Source organism: Lynx canadensis, chromosome D1 (genome assembly GCF_007474595.2).
Source record: "Lynx canadensis isolate LIC74 chromosome D1, mLynCan4.pri.v2, whole genome shotgun sequence".
Taxonomy (NCBI): domain Eukaryota; kingdom Metazoa; phylum Chordata; class Mammalia; order Carnivora; family Felidae; genus Lynx; species Lynx canadensis.
The window spans coordinates 107,360,414-107,386,807 of NC_044312.2; the positions used below are offsets into that span (position 1 = coordinate 107,360,414).

Genomic DNA, 26,394 nt, shown 5'->3' on the forward strand with positions numbered 1-26,394 from the left:
GGCCCCCTCCCACTTCGGCCGCAATGGTGGGCGGGGCTTGGCCTTTGGCCACGCCCCCTTGCGTCTTGTTCCCGGAGGGGCGCGGCCCACCCCGGCCTCTCGCGCCCGCGCTTGGTGAAGCCAGTTTTGCCCCTCCTTCCCTGTAGGAGCGCGGAGGGACAGTTCTTGCGCTTGCGCCCTGCGTCGCTGGGCGCCTAGACCCGACCGCCGCCCGCCCGGGGGCCTTTTGTGCGCCTGCGCGCTCGCGCTCGCCCTCCCGCCCTCTCCCTGCGCTCGGCTGAGTCAGTCAGTCTGTCGGAGTCTGTCCTCGGAGCAGGAGGAGCGAAGGGACTTCCGAGACCCAGCCGCCCGATTATTTTCTTTCCCCTCCCTCTCTCCCGCCCCACATCTCTCTTCACCCCTCTCCTGCCCTTGCTCGCGCGGCCATGGCGGAGCCGTCGGCGGCCACTCAGTCTCCGTCCGTCTCGTCGTCGTCCTCCGGGGCCGAGCCTTCGGCGCCCGGCGGCGGGAGCCCTGGAGCCTGCCCCGCCCTGGGGGCGAAGAGCTGCGGCTCCTCCTGTGCGGGTGAGGCGCTCCGGGGAACCCCGCCCTTGGGGGGTTGGGGGGGGACGTTGGAGTGTCAGGGAAGGCAAAGGACCCTCGCCTACCGGAGACTTCAGCCCCCGGTTACGAGCGGGTGGAAAATGGGCTAAGGGGGAGGGGAGAGTAAGGTGGTGCAGGCGGTGAGGAAATAACGGGGTGTGAGGCAAACAGGTTGGGGGCGGGGAGATATTCTGGGGAGTGGGCGTTAACGCCGAGGCACAGCAGGGGGGGAGAAACACCATTTCGGGGGAGCCGTCGGCTGAACCGGGGTGATTTAGTGGAGGATTAGAGAGATTGAGAGGATTGGGGCAGGTTGGTTGCAGGAGAGCGAGCTGGCTAGGGTTTTGAAGAGATGATGGTGCAAAGGTTGCACTGCGGGTTTACAGACAGGTGTTGACATAGTCGGAAATTTGTGGTAGTCTTCCAGAAATATAGAAATATTTTTTTGGTTTCCCGTGGGGGAGGAGGATCAGGACGTTTGATGGAAACATGGTAGCCGTTTTCTATGCTCTTTTCCTGCGCCTGTAATTTTTGTTGTGGTTAGACTCCCTAAATGCTCGCTTTTCTGAGGCTCCGAGGTGAGAGGAGGCGTGATGAGAATAGCTCCGGGAAGATTTGGGAGGGAGCAGCTGATGGTCCAAGATGGATCCGTGGCTGCATCTGCAACACAGCCCGCTCTTCACTGGCGCGGCGTGGGGGTGGGGACAAGCAATCAATTGCTTATATTCTAGAAGATAATAGAGTCATGCCAAGCCATCAACACATTTTTATTTCATGCTCTCTATGGGCCATTATTGATCGCAGTGTAACAAAGGGGAGTGTTTAGCGCAGAAAGGGGGGAGGGGGAGAAAAATTAGACAAAGCAGGAGCTGGTTGAACCCCCTTCTTCTGTCTCTCTGTGAAAGACTAGGAGGCAAGCTGCAGGCCGCTTTTAGTTTCCATTGTATACGCGTTTGCCTGCTGGTGGGAGCTGGCTGGCAAGCTCCCCTCGTGCAGAGATCTGCAGTGCAGATGCCTTCTTGAGGGCAAAAAAAAAAAAAAAAATGCACCATGAGCAGGTGGTGGTTCTTAGAGGAACTCAGTCTTTGAAAAAAAGAAAAAAGAAAAAAAAAAACCTTTTCGTCAAAGGAAGGGGGCCATAACCCGGGGAAAGTACAGACGATTTTGTTCTGCATTTAGTTACCTTAAAGGATTTTGAGCGGGTTTAAAATACTCCGTTGTCTCCATTGCCAGAATCTTGGGTTGATTGTTCTAAAGAACGTGGGATTTCTGATCTTGGCTTTAAATATTCTCTAGATGTTCTGTTTTGTTTAATCTCTACACCCAAAGTGGGGCTCGAACTCACGACCCCAAGATCAAGAGTTGGATGCTCCACCAACTGAGCCAGGCAGGTGCCCCTTTTCTCTAGTTTTTTGAACACTGGATTTCCACATAAGAGCTTTGGGACCCTGTTGGATTTTCCAGTGTGGTTATGGCCATTTTGATAGAGACGATATCAGAGGAAGCTTCTGCAAGGTCAAGATTAGCTGTCCAGATAAAGGAATGAGGCAGCAAATTTAGAACCCTTGTTCCCTTTAAACGGCCAGCCTTTCTCCTCCAAATTTTTGTGTTCTGGGCAAAGGTCCAGATGAACAACAGCTTCCCTATAACTTAGCAACTTGGTGTTTTGGATTTAATCACTTGTCATTGCTTACTGTTTGGTTGTTGGCCCTTTTGTATAGACCTTTTGATTCTTCGTGATTTTGAATTCTTGATTCACCTGCAAAATAGATAGATACTCTGTCTTACTTAAGTTCTCATTTGTTGTAGATGGGTATTAATATTATCTAAAAAGCATTCGTACAGTTTTGGTGGGCCTCATTGGTCGGGTCACTACTTGAAAAGTTGAGCTTAAGATACTGTAATGTGTGCTTAATCATTCCATTGGAGAAGCTCTTCCCCCTTGTAGAATGTTTTCTCCATATCTCAAAGGAAATGTCCTAGGCTTCTGCACTACGAAAATAAGGTGAAGTTTGTTATTCCACAATTTAACCTATTTAAAATGGACATTTAAAAATCTACCTCGAACTGTTAAAAACTGAGAACAAACTGAGGGTTGATGGGGGTGGGAGGGAGGGGAGGGGGTGATGGGTATTGAGGAGGGCACCTTTTGGGATGAGCACTGGGTGTTGTATGGAAACCAATTTGTCAATAAATTTCATATATAAAAAAAAAATCTACCTCGATTGTTTAAAAAGTCTACAAGTGTTGATTGATGTCAGCCTTCAGCTTTCACATTCTTTCACCAAGCTCCTCTTGGTTTAAGAGACTTTCAAAATGTGGAAAGGGTGGTCGCTTGGTGTCCTGCAGGAAAAAGTTTTGTCTCAACTGACCTGTCTAGTAACAGCTTTTAGAAATATTAGTTACTACCTAAAGGTAGAGAATGAGGGATGACACTCTCTGGTCTAGTGCCCAGGTGCTAGTGCAGCCAGCAGAGTATGCTGGGAGAAGGTGGTCAAGGGCCAGAATTGGCATCCCGATTTTCTGCCTTTGAAGAAAATCAAAGATCTCAAAGGCAGAAATTTGAGGTCAAGGTAAAAGAAACTTAAATATTTAGTGTTTTTTCAGAAGGGGGATTGCCTTTATTAGACACCAAGTATAGGTACTGTGTCTGAACTTTGAAGGTTTACTGTCTTTTTAAAGCGATTAATAGTGTTTAAAATCCTACAACTTGACAGAGACTGTCCTTTATTATTGCTCTGAATATCATGATGCCAGAATAAAGCTACATTTCTTGTATCTGTTCATGGAAATTAACTCAAAGCAAAAACAGCTTGGACAGTTAAAAAAAAGTTTTTGCTTTAAATCCTTCTTTTCTCACTCGTGAAGCTTAGTTGTCCTGTGTACTTTTTATGGCATCACTTTCACAGTTTATTCTATTATGTCAATCAAATATAAGTATGTAATTTGTATTTTCCATCTTAACCCTTAGGAAGGAATCTACCTGTTTAACACTGACATTAACTGTATTATATTCATGTCACATTATCAGTGGCAGTATGACATGGTGATAAACATGCAGATTTGAGCTCCAAAGGCATATAGATTTCAAGCCTGATTCTTTTAATGGTTGTATGACCTTGTGCATATCCTGAGCCTCAGCAATATGACCTAGGCAAATTTGCTTTGTGCCCTTAAATCCTCACTTTCACTGAATAAGAGTACCTAATATTTGATTCATTTATTTGCAGGTTACAAACTGTTTGCACATAGATAAAAAATGTCAGTTGAATTTCAAGTGAGAAATCATCATCTTCCTCACAATGAAGGAAGATCTTACACCACTTTCCTCTTTATAAAAGTGGGTGTTGCAGCTTTTGACCCTTCACATTAATGTCTTCTAAGCTACCAGCCCTTTTCACTCAGCCAGTCTGTTAAAAGGAAGGTGAGGGGCAGCCAAGGTGTTTTGTAGATAGCTTGGCATGACATCAGTATGATTAAGTATTGGGGCGCCCAGCTGGCTCATTCAGAAGAGCATGCGACTCTTGAGCCCTACGTAAAGTGTAGAGATTACTTAAATAAAGCTTAAAAATATATGCTTAAGTATTTTCTGCAGCATTCTGACCATAAGTGTGTTACAATACACTGTCAGCGAAAGCAAGAAAGAGTACAGGAGACAGCAAGAATGGTCATGTCAGTATGGTTTACATTTGCCTATTGACTTGGATGGTTTTTATTCCCCAGAAATAAAATGTTTCTTTTAATACTGTTTTCTTTTAGAGTCACATTCACAAATAGTTTAACCACTCTAATCTAGTCTCTCATGTGTGACAAGCATACCTTAACCCTAAATTGAAATTTCTAGATGATTGTTTATGAAATTGCTGGTAAGTACATCAGTGTTTTTAAATTTTTATAATTTGAGATGGCCTAAAAACAAAATAAGATGAGTACTATTTCTTTTATTGTATTTTCTGGTAAGGAAATTATACTCATCCTGATCTAGGACTCACTTTTATTTTATTTTATTTGGGGGGAGGGGCTCACTTACCTCTTTAATCCTGTGTGTGTTTCAAGCACTTGTAAATGAAGTTTAGTAGTGAGGGAGTTGGTGACATGTCATTGAAGTTTAGGGAGAGTTAAGGTTTCCAGTTTTTTTGAGGCTGTTTGTTCTATAGAAAAGCACTTCCCTTTAGCAGTAATCCTAGAACTTAACCGTTTTTGTAATTCCAAGTGGAATTATAAAAGGCTCCAAATAAATGAATAATTACACATATTTGTTGTATGTGCTTAATAGTTTATGTTCAGCTTTACTGTTAATGATGAATTTTATAACTGCCTCCAAAACTTCATAGGCTTGTGAAAAATATATTAATTTAATAGTAAAGCTTTTTAGATAAAAATTATCAAGTTGATATTATGTTTACATAATTATCTTATTCAGAAGCTGCCCAGGAAACTGACTTGACTTTTTACTCAGTTCATTTATTACAGCTGTTAATTCTAGAATTATTTTTGGTCATTGAGTATGCTACAGATGTTTTGAAAAATTGTATATGCCACGTAAGTTTGCTATAATCAGTATTGCTTGTGATTGCGTCATTGAAGTCTTTTACTGCATTCTTGTGACTTATGTAAGACATTTTTACTCTGTGATAGTGCAGTTTCAGAGAGAATCCCTTTAAATACTGTATCAGATTGGTGTTTGTTTTATTAGGAAAGGGTGTGTCAGAAGGTAGCCTTCTCTTATGATTTTCTTTTTTAATTTTGAAGAAACATACTTACCTATTTTCTCCAATCAGCTGTTTTATTTCTCCCTGTAAGCATATCATCATAACCTAACCAGGAGAGGCGGTTGGAGCTTTCTGACACGTTCCTCATTGGCACCTTGCCCTTAAGGATATTGAAGGGTATCCTGGAAAACTTTTTTAGCAAAACTGATACAGATGCCCTTTTGTCCTGTTACCTGAAAGCATTTCAGCAATGCAGTGTCTTTTACATAGGAGATAGAAATATTTGATTTTTATATCTTATCTTTGTGTATTGCTTTATAGTGTAAGTTGTGCCCATACATTGACTTAACAAATGTTTGAGCATATAGTAAAGCTCTTTGGGAGATAGGCAGGTAAAACAGATATCTGTATCTCTGGAAGCTATATTCAATAAGAGAAAGACTTGTGTTATGTCTATCTATGACATAGATAGTGATATAAGTGTCATTTTACAGATGAGGAATCAGGCTTAGGGAGATTAAGTGACATGCCTAAACGTTTGTTGCCGTAAAGTTGAGGGCAGAATAAAACTAAGGGATTGAGGGTCCAATTCAGTTCTCTTTTGAATACACATGCCGCCTCTCTTTAAAATTTGAAACAACCTGTGATAAAAATCTTTCAGTCACCCTCTTCACTTCAGTTATTGGTTGAACTTAAAAAGTTTAATTTCTGACTGTATGTTAAACTAACAAATTTAAATAAATAAATTTTTAAAAAATTTAATTTTTGATCCCATGCTTCCTAAGCCATGTGCCATATGGCTCTGCTTTTCTATAGAAACTTCTGTTGTGCTCACTAGTTATTTTCCACATTTTAAATCCAATGTGGATTTGCCCTATCAGCAGCTTCTGGTAAAATTGGTCACTTGCTTCTTCTTTGAAATAATACTTTTCCTTTAGTCTTCCACGACCCCACATGCTCTATCACTGGCTGCTCCTCCTTTGTGTCTTTTGCTAGTTCTTCTCCTCCTCTTTCCCCTCTCCTTTTTTTTTTTTTGAGATACAATTCACATAACATAAAAAGCACCATATTAAAATGTTTATATATATATATATATATACATATATATATATATCCAAGGTTATGCAACTATCACCACTGTCCAGTTCCAGAACATTTTCATCACCCCCAAAAGAAACCCTGTACCTGTAGCAGTCACTCTCCATTCCTCCCTTCATTCCTTGACAACCACTAATCTTTCTGACTCTGTGGATTTCCTTATTATTGGGATTTCATATTGCTAATTCTTTTTTTGTCTCCCCAACGTCTAAATTAGAGTGTTCCAGGACTTACTTCTCAGAACTTTTCTCTGTGCTCTTGGTCTCATTTATGAGAGCCATCTTGTGGTTTGCAATACCATCTATAAATTGGTGACTTCCAATCTTTATCTTCAGTCTTCATGTCTATGGCATCTCATACTTACTGTGTCTAAACTTGAACTCCTAATCTTTTTTTTTTTTTTTTAATTTTTTTTTTCCAACGTTTATTTATTTTTAAGACAGAGAGAGACAGGGCATGAACGGGGAGGGGCAGAGAGAGAGGGAGACACCGAATCGGAAACAGGCCCCAGGCCCTGAGCCATCAAGCCCAGAGCCTGACGCGGGGCTCGAACTCCCGGACCGCGGAGATCGTGACCCTGGCTGAAGTCGGACGCTTAACCGACTGCGCCACCCAGGCGCCCCTTGAACTCCTGATCTTTTATAAGTCTGTTCTTCTCACAGTCTCGTGCATCTCAGTAAACAGTCATTCTGTCCATATTTTGCCCAATCAAGAAACTTGAAGTCATCTTTGACTCCTTCCTTCATATAACATCAGCAAATCCTATTGATTCTATGCTCAGAACATATCCAGCGTCTAACCATTTTTCTTGACCTCGTTGTTACCCTGGCCCAGGCTGCTATCATAGCTCCGCTGGATTATTGCATTTGCCTCTAACTGGTCTTTATACTTTATCCCTTGCCTCTTTTCAGTCTGTATTCCATACAGCAGATGGTGTAAGCCTGTGAAAAACGTAAGTCGGATCATGTCACTCATGGGCAAATGCTCCAGTAGCTTCTGATCACAATCAAGAGTCAATGCCGGTCTCACCCTCACCCCTTGCTCACCCAGCTTCAGCCACAGTGGCTTTCCTTACTGTTCACACCAGGAACACTCCTCTACCTCAGAGTGTTATTTGCTGTTCACTCTGCCTAGGATGCTCTGCCCCCATATATCTTCACAGCTTTTCACTCCCTCACTTTCTTTAGGTCTTGACCACCCTTATCTAAATCGAACAAGAAAAAACACCTTATAGGGCTCCACTGCTTTATATTTCTTACCATCTGTCATATCTTCACAATCTTACTATATTTATATAGTATATGATCTGACTTACTTTGTTTATTGGTCTGTCTTCCACACTAGATGCTAGTTCCATCAGAGTAGAGATTTTTGCTGTTTATTCACTGCTTTTTTTTTTTTTAATATTTATTTATTTATTTAATTTTTTGAGAGAAAGAGAGGAGGGAGGGGCAGAGAGAGAGAGAGAGAGAGAGAGAGAATCCCAAGCAGGCTCTGTGCTGTCAGCACAGTGCCTGATGCAGGGCTCAATCTCACGAACCATGAGATCATGACCTGAGCCAAAATCAAGAGTCAGATGCTTAACCGACTGAGCCACCCAGGCGCCTCTTCACTGCTCTATTTCTTTTTTTTTTTTTTAACGTTTATTTATTTTTGAGACAGAGAGAGAGCATGAATGGGGGGAGGGTCAGACAGAGAGGGAGACACAGAATCCAAAGCCGGGTCCAGGCTCCAAGCTGTTAGCCCAGAGCCTGACACGGGGCTTGAACTCATGGGCCATGAGATCATGACCTGAGCTGAAGTCGGACGCTTCACTGACTGAGCCACCCAGGTGCCCCATTCACTGCTCTATTTCTAATATCTGAGCAGGACCTGGTGCAAAGCAGGCCCTCAGATATTTTTGGATGAACAACTAATCATTTTTGTTAAGCAACTAAAACTAGTTCTTGGTTTATAATAGGTGTTTAATAAATATTTATGAAATGAATGGTTGGAGACATTTTATTCCCAGAAAAACAGGCATATAAACAAAGTAGTGCATAAGCTTCACAGAGTTCATGAACTGCTATGAAATTGTTCATAAACCACAGATGAGGAATGTTTGGTTTTTGAAAATCAAATTAGGAGTTTTGCAAAAAACTTATTCCTATGGAAATTGATACATTGACATAGGTGCTAAGAAGAGGGTTTTTATGTAAGCCCATAAAACTGTATCTGTAATAAATATATCTTGTGTTAAGATTGGCTTCTTACGTCTGGACTTGAGGTATTTTTTCACTAATGGTTTTAATCCGAAAAGTCTCTGTTTTGTAACCACCTGAATGCCACATTTTGGTGTGTTAGACTCCATTTCGAATAAGGATCTCAGTGGTAGGCTAGTCTGATGTGTCAGGATTTTTAAATATGTTAAAATAAGTCTAATTTCCATCTCATTCCTAAAAAAAATATGAGATTTTTGATTCACTACATTGATCTTGAATACTATTTGGAGAAGGGTAAGACGTTTCTAAAAGTAAATGTAGTGCTGTTTTAGAAATTGGGTCATTAAAATATTTGTAGCCAATTTCCTATTAACACAGTCCATTTAGTTTCTGTTTAGACTTTTCTAATTATGTTTCTTTTGCAACAAGAGTTCTGATGTTCTTCTCTTGGATTATATATACATTTATTCCATAAATGTACAAAGAAACCCAACTCTTTTAGTGTTCTAATAAAAGACTTAAAGTAGGAAGTGCTTAGTGACTTGGCTTCCAGAGAGTACAGTGTGGAAGGATGGGGGAGAAGTACTACCTGGAGAAACCTGGCAAACTGCCTCAACCAAGGCATCAAGGTTAACATCTTCAGTGATAAGTCATATTGAGATAGTATATACCCTTGATACGTTAGAAGGAGGACCCTTCACCTAAGTTGTAGTCTTCCCCAAAACCCAAAACTCCAGTCTAACCATGAGAAGAACATCTAAACATGAGACAAACCCAAATTGAGGGACATTCTGTAAAGTATCTGACAAATGCTCCCTCAAAACTGTCAAGACCATCAAAAGCAAGGAAAGTCTGAGAAATTGTCATAGTCTAAAAGAGACTAAGGAGACTTGATGACAAAATGTGATATGGTATCCTGGATGGGATTTTGGAACAGAAAAAGGGCTTTAGGGAAAAATTAATGAAATGTATCAGTGTTCATTAATTGTAACAAGTGTACCACCATATTAAGATAACTTGTTAACAATGGGAGAAAGTGAGCACTGGATATAAAGCAATACTCTACTACCTTTGGGCCTTTTCTGTAAATCTAAAATTATTCTAAAATTAAAAGTTTGTTTTAAAGAAACCCTTAATCATGAAATCAGAATTGCTTTGGGAGAGGCAAGGAGGCCCACTTTCACTACTTCTCTTCAGTGATGCAGTAATAGAAAAAATATAAGGGAAAAATGGAATAAATTTTGGGGAAAAAATTGGTCTGCTTATCCCTGGAATTCTGATTAGAATTCTGATAGGAGAGAGGGCATTATGATAACTCATAATGATGTGAGTTATCATCAGGAATTGTGGTCACGAGAAAGAATAGAAACCCTTTTCGAGGGCGCGCCTGGGTGGCGCAGTCGGTTAAGCGTCCGACTTCAGCCAGGTCACGATCTCGCGGTCCGTGAGTTCGAGCCCCGCGTCGGGCTCTGGGCTGATGGCTCAGAGCCTGGAGCCTGTTTCCGATTCTGTGTCTCCCTCTCTCTCTGCCCCTCCCCCGTTCATGCTCTGTCTCTCTCTGTCCCAAAAATAAATAAACGTTGAAAAAAAAAAAAGAAACCCTTTTCGAGGAGCCTACCTTTATAGGCAAACAGGAAAACTAAGTAATGAAAAGAATATTTAATTTTTAACGTTAGAGAGAAAGATGTTGAAAGAGCTGATGGATTTCTAATTGTCATCATATGAGTTTTAGATAAAGTTTCAAATACTACTTTTCCTATGTATTGAAAGATGCCTTAATAACCGAACCTTGTTTCTCTGTGTAAAAATATAGTTTGTATTCTGCTGGTGTTGAAGGACAGCTGTCACTAAAATAAATAATTTGTTGGAATAATATTTTAATGGGGGTTAGAAAATTCAAACAGTGAGATTTATTTGGTTTATTTTCCCTCAATAATAAATCAAAACTGAAGTCTCATGTACAGTCCAAAGCACCTCTCTTCCTATTCCCTCTGCCCCCAACAGTATCTGGCACAGGCTTGACACAAATTTGAAAACCTACTCTAGTGTGCCCTTTTGCTCTCTTTGCACCTGTTTTTCCACTTCTCACCCACTCAGTATGCTGCTAGGGAGAGAAGGGTTAAAAGGTAGGGGACAAGATCTTATTTTACTGGTCTGATGAAGTTTTAAAACATAAACTTGACTAGTAAATTTTTAGGTAACTAGCAAAGAAGATAGGTAATCTGACTGGTGGATAGAATTATATAAAAAGAAAGGCACAGACTTCCAGGAAAAGTGTGGATTTGAATACTGATTCTTGACACAAGCTTCAGGTTTTCATTTTTTTTTTTTTTTAAATCATAAGTGAGGTTTGTAACGATTTCATTTAATATGCATAGAAGTATTTAGTTCAGTGTCTATCAGCATTCAGGACTCAGTAAATGGAACAACCTGTTTTCAAAGTGGCATGATTTGTGTGTGTGTGTGTGTGTGTGTGTGTGTGTGTGTGTGTGTGGTAGTTTTGACAGTTGCAGATTAAAGTCTTACGAGGATTAAAAATCTAGTGGTGTGAAGACTAAAAAGATTATTCACTAAAATTTTATTGGAAGACCTGTTAGAGATCCCATTTGAGGTGTCCTTTTTCTCCTCTAAGGTTGCTTACCTGTTCCTTGTAAGGAGAGGGCAATTAGAAATTGGGGCGCCTGGGTGGCGCAGTTGGTTAAGCGCCCGACTTCAGCCAGGTCACGATCTCGCGGTCCGTGAGTTCGAGCCCCGCGTCAGGCTCTGGGCTGATGGCTCAGAGCCTGGAGCCTGTTTCCGATTCTATGTCTCCCTCTCTCTCTGCCCCTCCCCCGTTCATGCTCTGTCTCTCTCTGTCCCAAAAATAAATAAACGTTGAAGAAAAAAAAAAAATTATAAAAAAAAAAGAAATTAGAAATTTAGAATTCTTGAAAAATGTATGTCTATAACAAAATTCAAGAAAAAATACAAAGAAAATTAAAAACCAGTGAGTAGTACCATCCAGTTAACATTTTCATGTATATCTTTTCATATATGTATGAATATATGTATATATATGAATGGAATGTCATATATATAAGAATTTGTATGTTAAAATTTTCCATTAGGAGGGGATGTTAGGTAGAGGTAGATAGGCAAGTCCACAGGATCTGTTTTGGCAAATTGTTACTGGTTATCTGTGTTTTGTATCAGAGTAGATGTGATGCATAAGAATTTGTGTGTTAGAATTTTCCATAGGAGGGGGTGTTAGGTGGAGGTGGATGGGCAAATTCATAGGATCATTTTTGGCATTGGGCTTTTTCAGCATTTGGTTTTTGCTTATTCAAATTTAAACTCATCATCTGGTGGAGATTTAATGTTGAAGGTAAATGCATATAGGGATGAACCCATCTGGAAACATTAAAGAAACCTATAGAAATGCTTGCTTTAAAAAGAAGAGAGATGGGGTTCCTGGCTGGCTCAGTTGGAGGAGTGTACAACTCTTGATCTCAGGGTTGTGAGTTTGAGCCCCGCGTTGGGAGTAGAGATTACTAAAAAAATAAATACGGAAAACAGTTTTTCATTTGTAGTGGCAAATGTGGTGCTTTATCTTAAGATGATTAAAAAGCAATGAATTTTAAAAGTCTGGTCTTGAGTTACTGAATTACTGCTACTTGTCCACTAAACTGTCTTGGTGTTATGTTCTCCATATTTGTTGACTAAGTACTTACAATATAGCTATAGCCCAGTCCTTTAAAGCAATCTCCCCCATTTTATTTCTAATGTTTGTAAAAACATGTTTATAATTGCAAGGAAAAAAGGAGGTAACAAGTAAAGGCCAGTATATTTAGGGGCATTTGGGGGGAGGTTGCTTTTCCCATGCTATTTTTATTAATTTTTTTTCTGTATTTACTGAAAAGATAATTTATATGCTTTGGTTTGTTTGTTTGTTTTTTTTTAAAGGGCCAAAGGTTGTAGTTAGAAGCAAATCTCCCCCACCTCAAACCTTAAAGTCCCTTTTGCTAGTCCCCTTTGTTGCCAGTTAACAAACGGGGGCATATGTATGTATCTCTGCCCTTTGCTTTTTCATCAACTGTATCAACATACATAGCTGTGCCTTTCTTCTTTTTCATAGCAGCAAGTATTCCATTGTTTGGATGTAACTAGTTTCCTGTTGGTGGTCATTTTGATTATTCCTAATATTTATGACCACTGCTTTTATAAATATTCTTATAAACATGTTTTTATACTCTGTGACAATATTTTATGTTATATTCCTAGAAGTATAACTGGCCAAATTCAAAAGAATATTGATGGTTGGTGGGGATAGTACATGCATTTAAAATTCTGATAAATGTTGCCAAATTTAGAGGAGTATAATTTTAGAAGGTGGAAGGTTTCTCATGTAGTCCTATTTGCCTAGTGGATTATTTGTGATTTTTTAACGTAATCAGGGTCCACTTTGTTTATTTGCCAAGTATATAACTTTAAATGCTCATATTAGTGACTAACTCTTCAAATGCAGTTGAAAATAGTTAAAAGGAAATATCAATTAGTACTAAGATTCTTATTTTTTCTTTCCCAAAAAGACTTGCAGGGGAGTATCATCTTTCTTGAGGTTATATTTGTTTTAAAATGCTAGGGGTTCCTCTTTTCATTCTCTGAGGGTGAGAATATTTGATCCAAAAAATTAAATTAACTTTTAGAAATGCATCTTGAAAATGAAATAAGGTTTTGCTGCCAGGTGAGTGAAAACAGTAAATGGAAGTAAAGATTTGAGTTTTCCCATCTTGCTCAAACCCAATGAAATTATGATGCTTGGCCAAAAAAAAAAAAGGAGAGTTGAAGTTAAAATTCCTGTGTGAGGTTGTCAAATTCTCACGCTGTATATTTTCTTTCAGATTCCTTTGTTTCTTCCTCTTCCTCTCAGCCTGTATCTCTATTTTCGACCTCACAAGGCAAGTCTGTCATTTTTTTTGTGTGCATTTATAAAAGAAAAATGTTGAGAAAGAGGCTGTAACTGGGGATATGAGGCACAAGTTTTCTATTGCTCCCAAATCCCTTGAAATAAAATCCGTAAACCAATTCTTCATATTTAGCAGTTTGCATTGGATTTCCTATAAAGGTTAATAGATTAAGGCTAGGTAGGTGGACTCTTAACAGAGCAAAAGCTTTAGGTATAGTTTTGAGCATTTCTTAAAGGTTATAAACTCAGCCACAGAATTTAGAGCAGACAGAATTGTGGCTCAGAAAACAACTCACTGCAGGATGCATTTAACTTACTGATTTGCAGTTATGTAACTGGTTTAGAGAGGTAGTAGATTTGGAAAGACAGTATAAAAGTGTGCTGCCGCTGAACTGCTAATCCATCAACCTAGCTAGAGTACTTTAGTGTGAATTTATCTGAGATTTGTCCCAAGAGCTAGGCTCGTACCAAATTGCCTAGGGACATTGAACAAGTCAGTTGACTTTTTGAAAAGCAAGGCTTGTTTTCCTAGGGATTGTGGGGTTGCTTGTTTGTTTAATTTCCCAGCCAGTGAAGAAGGGAATTGGAGTGTGATAGCTGTATGTGGGGGTAGCACTACCAAGAATCTGCAAGGGAGAGCATATTTGCACTGATAATAAAGTACAGTTTCATTTCTGTGGTTGTACTTGACCTAAAATATAGGTCAATGGAAAACCCTTATTTTAAAAAAAGGTAATTAAACTCACTAGATAGGTCTGAGAAGCCCTGTGCAAACAGATTATTGTCCCTGCTGGAATTGTCCCATCTGTAGATGCAAAGTGTGACTGCTGGTTTGGTAGGAAGACTTTGACCTTATAAGAATAAAAATATAATGGGATAAAGTGAACAAGTATATTTTTTCAGGGGTTTAATCTGCTTCTTAGAAAGCATGGTAAATAATTTATTGCTTTTAATTCAGACTGATAATATTAGATCCCCCCCAGCCCCTTTGTAATGTATCTCATTGTGTGAATTTGGGTATCTTGGGGTCAAATCATGACCTCTAAAATTAAGCATTTATATGGGCCGCCTGGGTGGCTCAGTCGGTTGAGCGTCCGACTTTAGCTCAGGTCATGATCTCACAGCTTGTGAGTTCGAGCCCTGCATCAGGTTCTGTGCTGACAGCTCAGAGCCTGGAGCCTGCTTCAGATTCTGTGCCTCCCTCTCTCTCTGCCCCAACCCACTCACATTATGTCTCTGTTTCTTTCAAAAATAAATAAACATTAAACAAAATTTTTTTAATTAAGCATTTATATTAAAAGATAGATATTTTGTGAATACTAGAAAATAACTGAAATCTACAGAGAGAGTCAACATCTGGAGCCCAACCAAATGATATTTTTAATTTTTTTTCTTTATGAGAAATTTAATAATTTAGGCAAGTAGGTGTTACATGTATTCTACTCTGGAAGATAAACTGGTAAAAATATCATAGTGTAAATGGAACAAATCATTACATTCTCTCTGTTGTAAATATTTGAGATCTTTTAAAAATAAATTCTTCATGCTTATAACTTTTAGTCACTTTTTTCAAAAAGGGGATAATTGATATCCTGATATCGTAAATAGTGTAACAGTGTAAGCCAAGCACAACACCCCTAACATATGGAATGTTGACAAGATAAGTGTCATAGCTTCAAAAATTATTTTAGGTCCTGTTAGGAAAAATACACATACATTCAAGTAGAATGGAGGTAAATAAAGGATTTTGTTAATTAAAAACTAAGGTTTAAGTAGACTTCAGTGGCATAGTGAGTTTGTAAAAGAAAATAGATTTGCCATTTTTCCTTCTTGCTTATAGCTATTTTGACCAGTGCAGATTTAGGATAATGTTATTGTTAAAAAGGGTATCATAAAGTGGCAGTTTTGCGGGTTTTTTTAAGCTTATTTACTTATTTTGAGGGGGGTGGGGAGTAGCAGAGAGAGAATCCCAAGCCGACTTGTGCTGTCAGCACAGAGCCCAACACAGAGCTTGATCCCACAAAATCAAGAGTCAGACACTTAGCCAGCTGAGCCTCCCAGGTGCCCAGTAGAGTAACAGTTTAAAAAGCTGTACCCCTGAAGGTCCCAGGAACGGAGGCTCAGCAGACTGAGCCACCCAGGCGCCCCTCCATTTCTTTTTAAATAAACTGTACTCCTGAGTTGGTCCTTTGTAGTCTTCTTCTTATTGATTCCCTTTTTCTCATCAATACAGTCTAGCCTGTATTAGTACTAACATTTTTCTCTTGCAAAAACAAACCAAAAAAAAAACAAAAAAACAAACAAAAAAAAACACGTAATGGAAAAGTAACCCAATTGGTGCTCTACTTCATTGTCAAGTCTAGAGATCAGCCTGTTGTTTGAGGAAACACCTTGGCAAGTAATTAGGTATATTCTAGAATAGCCAAAAACGGTAGCTTCTAGAATGCCTTAATAAAAATGAGGAAAGAGGATGTTGATGTCCTTGATTAACTGGCTTAAAAACCCTGGGGAGAATAGCTGGGACCAGTCTGGCCCAACGCAGGACTTTCAGAGTGACTGCTGCTACCACCAGGAACCTTGAGGGGCACCTGGGTGGCTCAGCTGGTTAAGTGTCCAACTTCAGCTCAGGTCATGATCTCATGGTTTTGTGAGTTTGAGCCCCACAATGGGCTCTGTGCTGACAGCTCAGAGCCTGGAGCCTGCTTTGGATTCTCTGTCTCTGTCTGTCTCTGTCTCTCTCTGTCTCTCTCTCTCTCTGTCCCTCCTCTGCTCATGGCTATCTCTCTCTCAAAAGAAATAAATCATTTATGGGGCGCCTGGGTGGCACAGTCGGTTAAGCGTCCGACTACATCCAGGTCACGATCTCGCGGTCCGTGAGTTCGAGCCCCGCGTCGGGCTCTGGGCTGATGGCTCAGAGCCTGGAGCCTGTTTCCGATTCTGTGTCTCCCTCTCTCTCTGCCCCTCCCCCGTTCATGCTCTGTCTCTCTCTGTCCCAAAAATAAATAAACGTTGAAAAAAAAAAAAAAAAAAAAAAAAAAAAAGAAATAAATCATTTAAAAAAAAAAAAAAAGAGGAACCTTAAGTCCATCAACCCAACTAACTAATCTGTCTCTGGCTTCCATAGCCCTTGACCATTTATTTAGTCTTGGAGAATTGTGTCTCACTTTTATGTATCTAAACCATATTAAGCAATATGTAGCAGTTATTGAGTAGGACGTTTTCATATTTAAGAATGACGTCTTCAGTCCTAAAATAGTTATCATTATTGGCCTTCAGGGCTATCCCATTTACAAAAAACTGCCATTAATTTGGACTGAATAAAGGAAGGACAGAAAATAAAATTATATAATATTTATAAAATTATATAATGTTTATAAAATTGTACTACTTTGAAGTATACAGCTATTTAAATTAGCAAAGTAAACTTTTTGACAGCTATTAAATACATTTGTAATGACAATAGAATACTCCATTTCTTCTTATTTATTTATTTTTTTAAGTTTATTTACTTGGGGGGGAGGGGCAGAGAGAGAGGGAGAGATAGAATCTGAAGCAGCCTCTGCACTGTCAGCACAAAGCCTGATGTGGGGCTCGAGCTCACAAACCAGCGAGATCATGACCTGAGCCGAAACCAAGAGTCAGACGCTCAGCTGACTGAGCCACCTAGGCGCCCCTCCGTTTCTTTTTAAATAAACTGTACTCCTGAGTTCGTCCTTTGTAGTCTTTTTCTTATTGATTCCTTTTTTCTCATCAAGCAGAATTTAATTTCAGCCTAATCCCTGAGTATTTCAAAATAGGGGAATACATTTTCATGGTGTTTTCCTGACTGTAAAATAAGGATACCAACAGAGGTATAGACGTAGGATGTGGCTCATTTTTATTGAGCTTTTACCTTGTTCAATACTTGATGAGAACCATCTCATTTACTCCTCACAGCCAGTTTTATGGAGGAAAAGGCACTACTAGCTCTTTTACCAGATGAGAACACTGGGTTTAAAATGGTGCAATAACTTGCTCAAGATCACAGAGTGACAGATGGAGAACTCCCAAGTCCATGCCCATAAACACTGCCTATGGTAAAGTATATTAGTCGTAGTTTAGGGTTTGCGGATATTTTTTAGAGGTGTCATTTTCAGGTTGATGTTACAGTCATGAGAGCAGGGGAAGAGGCAGAAATTACTATTTGAACCATATTACCGCTGTTAGTGATATAATTTAGTATCATTGGGGATATGTGCTCCCTCCGTCAGCACAAAATCAAACTGAAATTTGGTTTCTACTTTTGAAACCTTTGATAAGAGTGGAGGCTGGAAAATACTCTGGTTTTCTTTAGAAAACATGGAAGAAAAGTAGGTGAAAATAAGATGGGAAAGAGAGGAACCACCTACCCTGGAGAGCTGGGAGCACATTTGCAGTAATGAACATTTGCATTCAATTTGAGTAATGCAGTAGGCATCTGGAATAGGAAGTTAAACACTGAACTTTGGGGCAAGTGTTGAGGGAAGAAATTTGCCAGTTACAGCCTTTTTTTTAACAAAACCAAAACATTTTTCTTTGTACAAAAGAGACTTTTTGTTTAGAATCTAGCTTGGCTGCAAAGTGTCTGCTGGCTAACTTCCTATTTTGATGCTGTGGCTGAAAGTTGCTGATACTGTTTTGCACGAGAATTTGTCTTTTCCTGTTTTGTGAACATGAGAAAATTCAAGTGTAGGAAAACCTATACCTGAATATTTCAAGCCTCCTTTGTATGAATATGCATAGTATTTCTTCACTGATGTGTATGGTTTTCCATGTTCCAGCTATCCTTTTAATTAAAAGTAATAAATTTCCTTAGTGAGGGCGAGGGGGTGGGGGGAGTAACCAGACAGTAACTATAATGATTCTAAGCTACTCACTCTTTTTTAGGAAGAACTCTGATGACATTATTGTTTACTTGTTTCCTAGATCACAATGTTTTCAGTAGTTAAGTTACCAACACCTAAATACAAATACTAAATCTTTTTTGAAAAGGCAGTTTGGGGAATAAAAGTAAAGAGGAGCTGTTTTGAAGGATAAACAACACATGAAGGGCCTTTTTCAATTCCAGTGCATTTACTTGGTGTGAACCCAGTGCTTACTTGGAAGTTGATTTTTCATTCTGCCATTTTTAACTCCCCTCCTTGTTCTGTGAGGTAAAATACTGTAGGCATAGGAGAGAGGAACTTCTTCCAGAACTCCCACACCAAAGTCTCTAGTCAAATGGAGCTTTTGCCTTATTCAGCCAAATTTTCGAGTTCCTATACTTTGAAATTAGTAGGTAGAAGCATTTAAAGCAGGCACAAAGGACCACCCTTGCCCCACTGACGTGTAAGCTGTGCTTCTGGACGAGGACCATCCAGGGGCAAGAGTGAGAGAGAAGTGTCAGGCTCATCTCCTGTGGGATTTTTACAGGATGGGAGTTGTAAAGTGCAGGCAGGCTGTGGGTTTCAAACCAGGTTCATTACCTAGGACACTTGTAATGCAGATTGTATCCATCTCAGGAAATGCTGAGTCAGTAAGTCAGAGATCACACATGAAGGACAAGCAGTTCTAAAATTTGAAAGCGATTGCCAAAGATGGTGCCAAACCGTGTTTTTGGGCCAGGTGGTTGTACTGTTCAGCTAGTTGCACATTGAACTAAAATGTACTTTGACCTTGATGGTGGTAAAATGGGAAAAGTTGTGTTTTCTTTCAACATTGGCTTCAAATTTTTTCGGTATTGGGCGGTCTTAAATGTCTTTACCTACACAGAACCTAGCATGATTCTTGGAATGCCGCAGGCATTTGTTGAGCAATAACTGATTGAGAAGTTGCCTCACTCAGATTTTTGAAATACATCAAAGCTCCTTAGTAATTACTTCCTTTTATTTGAGAATGGTAGGAGGGAAAGTGTCTAAAACTCTGAGTTTTCTCTGTGTTACATACTCTCCCCTATCAAAAAGGCATATGATATGGAGTCTCTATGTCAGGAGAATTTTTTCCGAGAATGTGGAGGTGTTAGGGGATGTTTACCGAGGGTTTATTAAGTGCCGGATGTGTTCTCAGCTCTTCTCACATATTAACTCATTGAACCTTCACAGCAGTTCTCAAGTTAGGTGCTTTAGTATCCCCACTTTTTTTAGATGAGAGTAAGCAACTTGCCAAGACCATGCGATTAGTAAATGTGATAAAATGATTTTGCATCTTTTAATAGGAATTTGTGGTCTGGGAGAGGTCTAGAAATTTAGGCTATGACTGCCAACTTAATTTCCTAGTTTTTTTCAGGTAGTACACTCAAATGGAGACCTCTAAATATTTAGAGCTTAAGAAGATATGGGTAAGCAAAGAACTCAGTACTGGATAAATTTGGGAACATTCTCATGATCATCATGGGCTTATGATATTTTTCACTTAACATACATAATTCCCTTTTTAACAAAGCTGTTAAGTGTATAACCCCTTTGTTAATAGCCCCTTATTTTTAACTAATTAGAACTCTTGAAAATGAATATGCACGTTAAATCCTATAATAGAAAATAAATGAGCAAATATTCGCAATGAGGAAAATTTTTTTGACAGTGGTTTTGAGTAATGTTGTAAGTCTTGTAATACACGTGAAGGGTTGGATCTTCTGAAAAAGGAAAGGGAGTGGACATTTCCTGAAATGTAAGAGGATCCCAAGTTATTCTATCAGGCAGTTTTATAGTATATAGTATTTTAAAAACTAACAAGCTTCAAACTCCCTGGCATTTCCTGCTGTTTTGCAGGCTTGGACAACACCAGTGACTATTAAGTGCCATACTCACTAATTGGAAGAGTCCTTGCTTATGGGAGCTGTTCTAAAAAAAGGCTTAGTAGATGCTGGTCTTCATTCTGTTTAATTTTTTCATGCCTTTATAAACTCTTTACTTCCAGCCCAGTTTTTTCCATTGTCTTGGTACAAGTCAGCTGTGTCCAAGTTTGTTAGGGTTTCAACTAGCCAAAAAACTTCTTTTCATTTGCTGAGATTCTAAACATGATAATTAAAGCACAGGTGAGGGTCTAACTTACTTTGCTACGTGTGGGAAAGCCTGATTGCTGATGCTGAGAGCTAGCGCCTGTGTCACAGCCTCTGCGCGATTACTGCGTTGAGCTCTTTCTCTTTGCCCCCCCCCCCCAAAGCTAACCTCCCAGAAAGCACTCTCCACCCCATATGTTAAGTCACAGAATTACTAGGAACACAACTAAAGTTATTTTTGTGTGCATAAGAGTGACGTCATATGAGTCTTAATTAAAGAATATTGGAAGTTTATTTATTGCAGGACTTGCTGGTATTCTGAGAACGATTTCTAATGTAATCTTCTAGCTTCACCTCAGATTATTGTATATTTAACTTGAAACTTTTAGAATATTAAGAGTTCAAAGAAGATAAACAAGGCTTGGAAAACTGACAAGTGTGTGTCCTGACAAAGCATGTTAGAACAGTTCCAACATGCTTTTTCCCACTAATGTGCACATTCTCTGATTACCAATCAGTGTAGGTTGCTTTCTTTTTCATTTCTTCAAGCCCACTACCACCACATCATCATTTTACTTGTTGATTTTGCTTACTGTCTATCTCCCACTCTGTGCTGTGAGCACCACAAAGGCAAGGATTTTTTTTGTTTTGTTCACTGCTTTTAATCTAGTTTCTTTTCTTTTCTTTTTTGGTTTTTTTTTTTTTTTTTTTTTTTGCTTTAATGTTTGTTTCTTTTGAGAGAGAGCACGTACATGAGCGGGGGAGAGGGAGAGAGAATCCCAAGCAGACTCCAAGCTATCGGAGCCACTCTATACGACACAGGGCTCAATCCCAGGAACTGTGAGATCATGACCTGAGCTGACATCAAGAGCCAGACACTTAACTGACAGAGCCACCCAGGAGCCTCTTAGTCTAGTTAAAGCAGTGTCTGGCACATGATAGGTACTTAGTAAATATTTGTGGAATTATTACTAATTCTTTTTGTCCATTTTTGTCTATAAGATGGTTGGTCTGAGTAATCTGATAGTGCAGTCTCTATAAATCATGTAAGTTGAGCATTCCCTGTAAGGTGGATTCAGTTTTGATCATGTCAAAGTTCCACTCATGTTTGAAGGGAGGGGTTCCCAAACAGTTTTACCTAATCCAGATTTCATCCATTGAGCATTGAACTGGTAGAAACAGTAACCAGTAAGTTCAATAACAATACATAGCTCAGATCATGGAATGTTTCTGATTTAAGTGTAGCCTATAAATGAACTACTAAAAATGTAGTTCTTTAAATTGCAGGGTTTTGAACCTTTTTTTTTTAATGTTAATTTTTTGAGAGAGAGTGATCAGGGAGGGGCGGGGGGGGGGCAGGGGGAAGAGGATCCAAAGCAGGCTCTGTGCTGACAGCAGCGAGCCCAACACGGGGCTTGAACTCAACCAACTGTGAGATCATGACCTGAGCCAAAGTCAGATGCTCAACTGAGTCACCCAGAGGTCCCAGGTTTTGAACCTTTTAACCTATATATAATGCTGAGCTTCATTTATATTGTTCCCTTAATTTGGTCTTGTTGAGTACTATATAATATTATATCATAGTATATAATGATAGATGCAAACCATCTCTGTCTACTACATTAGAAGTAAATGTGCATTCACCTTCAAATATTTTCTCTCTCACTAGTACAGTCTGTACCACCAAACTTTATTATTCCTCAGTTTACAAAGACTTTTTCCTCAATACCCAGATTCCAGTTAAACTATTTTAAAAGGTCAGATCCTATTACATGAAATTTCAGTGATGCATTGATGTGGAGGAACTTTATCATCTGGCATTTGGAAACATTTTTATAATAGTGGAATTTTATTTATTGCAGTAAGATATTTAATTTTCTTTTCAATCTTATATTTTGAATAAAGTTACAATTTTGCTTTCGTCAAGTATTCAGCTCCTCACATGAAAAAAAAAATACAAGCTGAATAAAAGTAATCCCAAAGGTTTTTCTTTTTCACATCTTCACAATTACTCATTCACACTCAAGGTGTTGCTGTCCTGGACCTGCTTAGCTCTCATCTGACCAAACTGAATCTTTGATTCACTCATTTGGAACTATTTATTTAAGACCTACTTTTGTTCCAGCTGCAGAGGTAACAACATGCACGAAAGACAGCACCTGCCCTTGGGATGGTTGTTTTGATCTTTTCTCAAGTAAAAACTTGCTAGATTGGAAAGTTGGAAAACAATGTGATAAATCACTGGCTACTGTGGTATTAAGAACTGATAAGACTTAATGAATGTATTACTTTCAGAAGGATATTTTCTATTTTAAAAGGATTTCTGGAGTTAATTCTTCCTAACCAAAAGACAAACCTCACTGATTCACAGTTCAGTGTTGGTTAAATTGGCAAGTTGATGCAAGAGATTTTGAAGTCAGCCATCCTTTTCATACTCTTTAGTTTAAAATGAATGAGACCATCTGGGGCTCTTGGGTGCTCAGTTAATTGTCCAACTTAGGCTCAGGTCACGATCACAGTTTGTGAGTTTGAGTCCCGCGTAGGGCTGTGTGCTGATAGCTCAGAACCTAGAGCCTGCTTCAGATTCTGTAGTCTCCCTCTCTCTGTCCCTCCCCTGCTCACGTTCTCCCTCTCTCTCTCTGTCTCTCGGTCTCTCTCGGTCCCTCTCTCAACAGTAAATAAACATTTAAAAAAAAATTTTTTTAAAGGAGGCCATCTGTACCTGAGGCCAATCTTCCCTAGGATAGAATACAATAATTCTAGTCTGATTCTTAGACCTGGGAGGAATCTGCTATGTCTCCTGAGAATCAAAAGAACTGTAGTCGCTTTTTTTTTTCCATCTCAAATTGTTGGACTGTAACAGTGGATTTGTAGAAGCTGTGTGTACTGAAATATGCAGCTTACAGATGAGAGCATATCAGTGCTTCATAATAGTGAGTTGTTTTATATGGATTACATTGAGTAGCTCTACCAAAAAAACAAAGGAAGGAACCTTCCCAGACTTTCCAATCTTTTTATACTTCTTTATGCTTTACGTTTACAGTGGAAAAAGTAGACTGAAAAATATGTCATGAAATTTTGTCATTTGCAATTTGTAGCATGATACAGCTTTTCTGTTTGACGGTTGGCAATTTTATGCATGTTTTATAGGATTACTGTTGGTCCTTGTTTTGTTACATATTTACGTGTGTTGTGTGCGTGTATGTGTATATGTATATATACATCCTGTGTGTATATATATGTAACTTGAAAAATGAAAAGCATGCTGCTTGGCCTGAGTAGTTAATGTGTAATTGTGCCTGGTAAACAAACTTTTTTCTTTCAAATTCTGACCATAGAGGGATTGAGCTCTCTTTGCTCTGGTGAGCCACCTTCAGAAATTATGACTTCCTCTTTTTCATCTTCTGAAATGCATAACAATGACCTTACAATACTACACGGAGAAAAAAGCAAAGTGTCAGGCAGCCAGCCTATTTTAGCCAAAGAAGGAAAAGACTCCTTGGCTCTCCTAGATGTGAAAAAGATGGAAAAGCCTCAAGAGACCAGTGGAGACCTAGCATACTCCCCAGATTCTGTGGCAGAAGGAGTTCAGTGTACCCGTCCTTTCATTCCGGCCAATTTCCCAGATCGTCCTGCTTTTCTCTCAGAGGAAATGAGTCTACTGGAACAGCAAATAAATAAAGATCAAGAGTCCAAGAACCCAAATGAGGTACCAAGTACAGACGGTAAAACTGAATTGGATGCTGATGACAAGTTCACTTTGCTGACAGCTCAGAAACCACTGACCCAGCAGTCTAAGGCAGAAGGCATTTGTAAATATTCCTTGTCCCCATCTGAAGTTTCAGGAGGTGGTATTATTGAAAAGGATTCCCCTGAGTCACCATTTGAAGTAATTATTGACAAAGAAGCATTTGACAAAGAATTTAAAGATGTATATAAGGAGAGCACAAATGATTTTGGTAGCTGGGCAATGAACACTGATAAAGAAACATCTGCAGACATTTTAGAGTCTAATGACAAAGTATTTCCACTGAGAAGTAAAGAGGCAGGGCGTTACCCAACCTCTGCATTGCTCACTAGACAGTTTTCACACACAACTGCAGCACTGGAAGAAGTGTCTAGATGTGTGAATGATATGCATAACTTTACTAATGAAATACTGACTTGGGATTTGGTTCCCCAAGCAAAAGAAGAGAGCTGTAAGTCTGACTACATCACAAAAACCACAGGACTTGACATGAGTGAATATAAATCAGAAATCCCAGTTGTAAATCTTAAAACTAACACTCACCAGAAAATTCCTATACGTTCTATTAATGGGAACACTCCCATCACTAAATCAGCAGGTGATTGGGCACAGGAATCCCTCCCACAAGAAAATGCTAACATTGACAAACCTGTACCGGATTGTCTCAATTCCACAAAGGAAGTCAATATCAAAGGTGTGGGAGGCCATGCGCAGAAACAAGATAACACAGTTGCAGAGTTCCCTGGGTCTCCATTTGACAAAGGTGTCTCTCGGGGTTCTGGAGTGGCCACCGTGAAAGTGGTTTTACCTGATGGCCACCTGAAAGATGAAATGAGCTGGCAGAGCGCTGTGTTAGGAGAAGCGACAGAAGCTGATAGTTCTGGTGAGTCTGATGACACAGTAATAGAGGACATCACAACCAGTGTTTCATTTGAAGGTAAAAAAATTCAGGCTGAAAAACCTGTTTCCATTCCAAGTGCTATTGTAAAAAGAGATGAAAGAGAAATCGAAGAGGCTTTCAATTGCAATAGGGAAAACAAAACATGTGAAACCTTTGAAGGGCCAGTCAGTGACCCTGAGGCAGCACACGTTCAGCCTGATATTCCCGAAAGGAGTCCAGTGGGTGAGGCAGCATGTTCACAAGTACGTGATCTGAAGATCATGTCAGAAGATGTGCAGCAGTCAGGTAGTATGAGTGAAGCTGCTGCTGAAAAACATGTTGCAACTGAGAACCCAAAGCATCCTTCAGCTGTATCTCCAGGTGTTCTTCATGAGACAGAATTCTCACTAAATGTGACAACCTCTGCCTGTTTGGAGTCATTACATGAAAAAAATGTTGAAGATGTAGATGATTCTTCCCCAGAGGACCTGATAGCAGCCTTTACAGAAACCAGAGAGAAAGGAATCATAGGTAAAGGTGAAGGGAATGCCTTTGACGCAACATCAGAGAAGACTAGGGACTTTAAAACAAGTCTTGCTGTGGAAGTCTTGCATGAAAGTGAGTCAGGTGGTTCTGAAATTAAAGACCGAAGAAGCGAACACATGGAACAAAGCAAAGAAACAAATGGAAGTGAGATTCTGGGTGTTTTCCCTGCCCGAGGTACTCCAGTGGCATCTCTTGACTTAGAACAGGAAGAGCTCACAATCAAAGCCCTTAAAGAATTGAGTGAAAGGAGGACTGAGAAGTCAGCTTCTGTACAGGGTGATGTAGAATCTCCTCCTGAAGAAACACTCGAGCACACTTTCACATGTGCTCCAGAATCCTCTTGGCTTCAGAGAGCGTATGGTGTCCTAGAACACACAGAAGTTAACACTGGATCTGATCTTGGGATTTCCAAGAAGCCCACAATTGTCACAGAAACTACTAGGGTAGATATTATACCGAGCCTTAGTAAGACTGAAGTGGTAAACAAGCAAGTCCTAGCAAGACTTCTGACGGACTTCTCAGGTAATCATTTACATTAGAAATACTGCATGTGATTACTTCTGCTGTGATTGATTATTTAATAGAATGCCATTTTTCTAAGTCTCTGATTTTATATCACCAAAATTATGGCAAGAATAAAAACACATTGTATAGTGGAGAAAGGTAAATTTTTTTCATGGTTGCTTGA

The 26,394-nt window shown here is 39.5% G+C and overlaps 1 protein-coding gene across 2 annotated transcripts in view; it reads left to right on the top strand.

Moving 5' to 3' along the window:
* The first annotated feature begins 285 nt into the window (after positions 1–285).
* The window catches only part of RTN3 (reticulon 3), a 62,688-nt gene continuing 36,579 nt past the window's right edge, over positions 286–26,394 (top strand). The window contains exons 1-2 of one of the 2 annotated variants that reach the window (XM_030331043.2): positions 324–564; positions 24,120–26,228. In XM_030331043.2, coding sequence (XP_030186903.1) covers positions 426–564; positions 24,120–26,228 — 2,248 coding nt within the window. In that variant the 5' untranslated portion in view covers positions 324–425. Of the gene's footprint in view, positions 565–24,119; positions 26,229–26,394 lie in introns of both variants that reach the window. The other variant, XM_030331042.2, reaches the window with a different exon arrangement.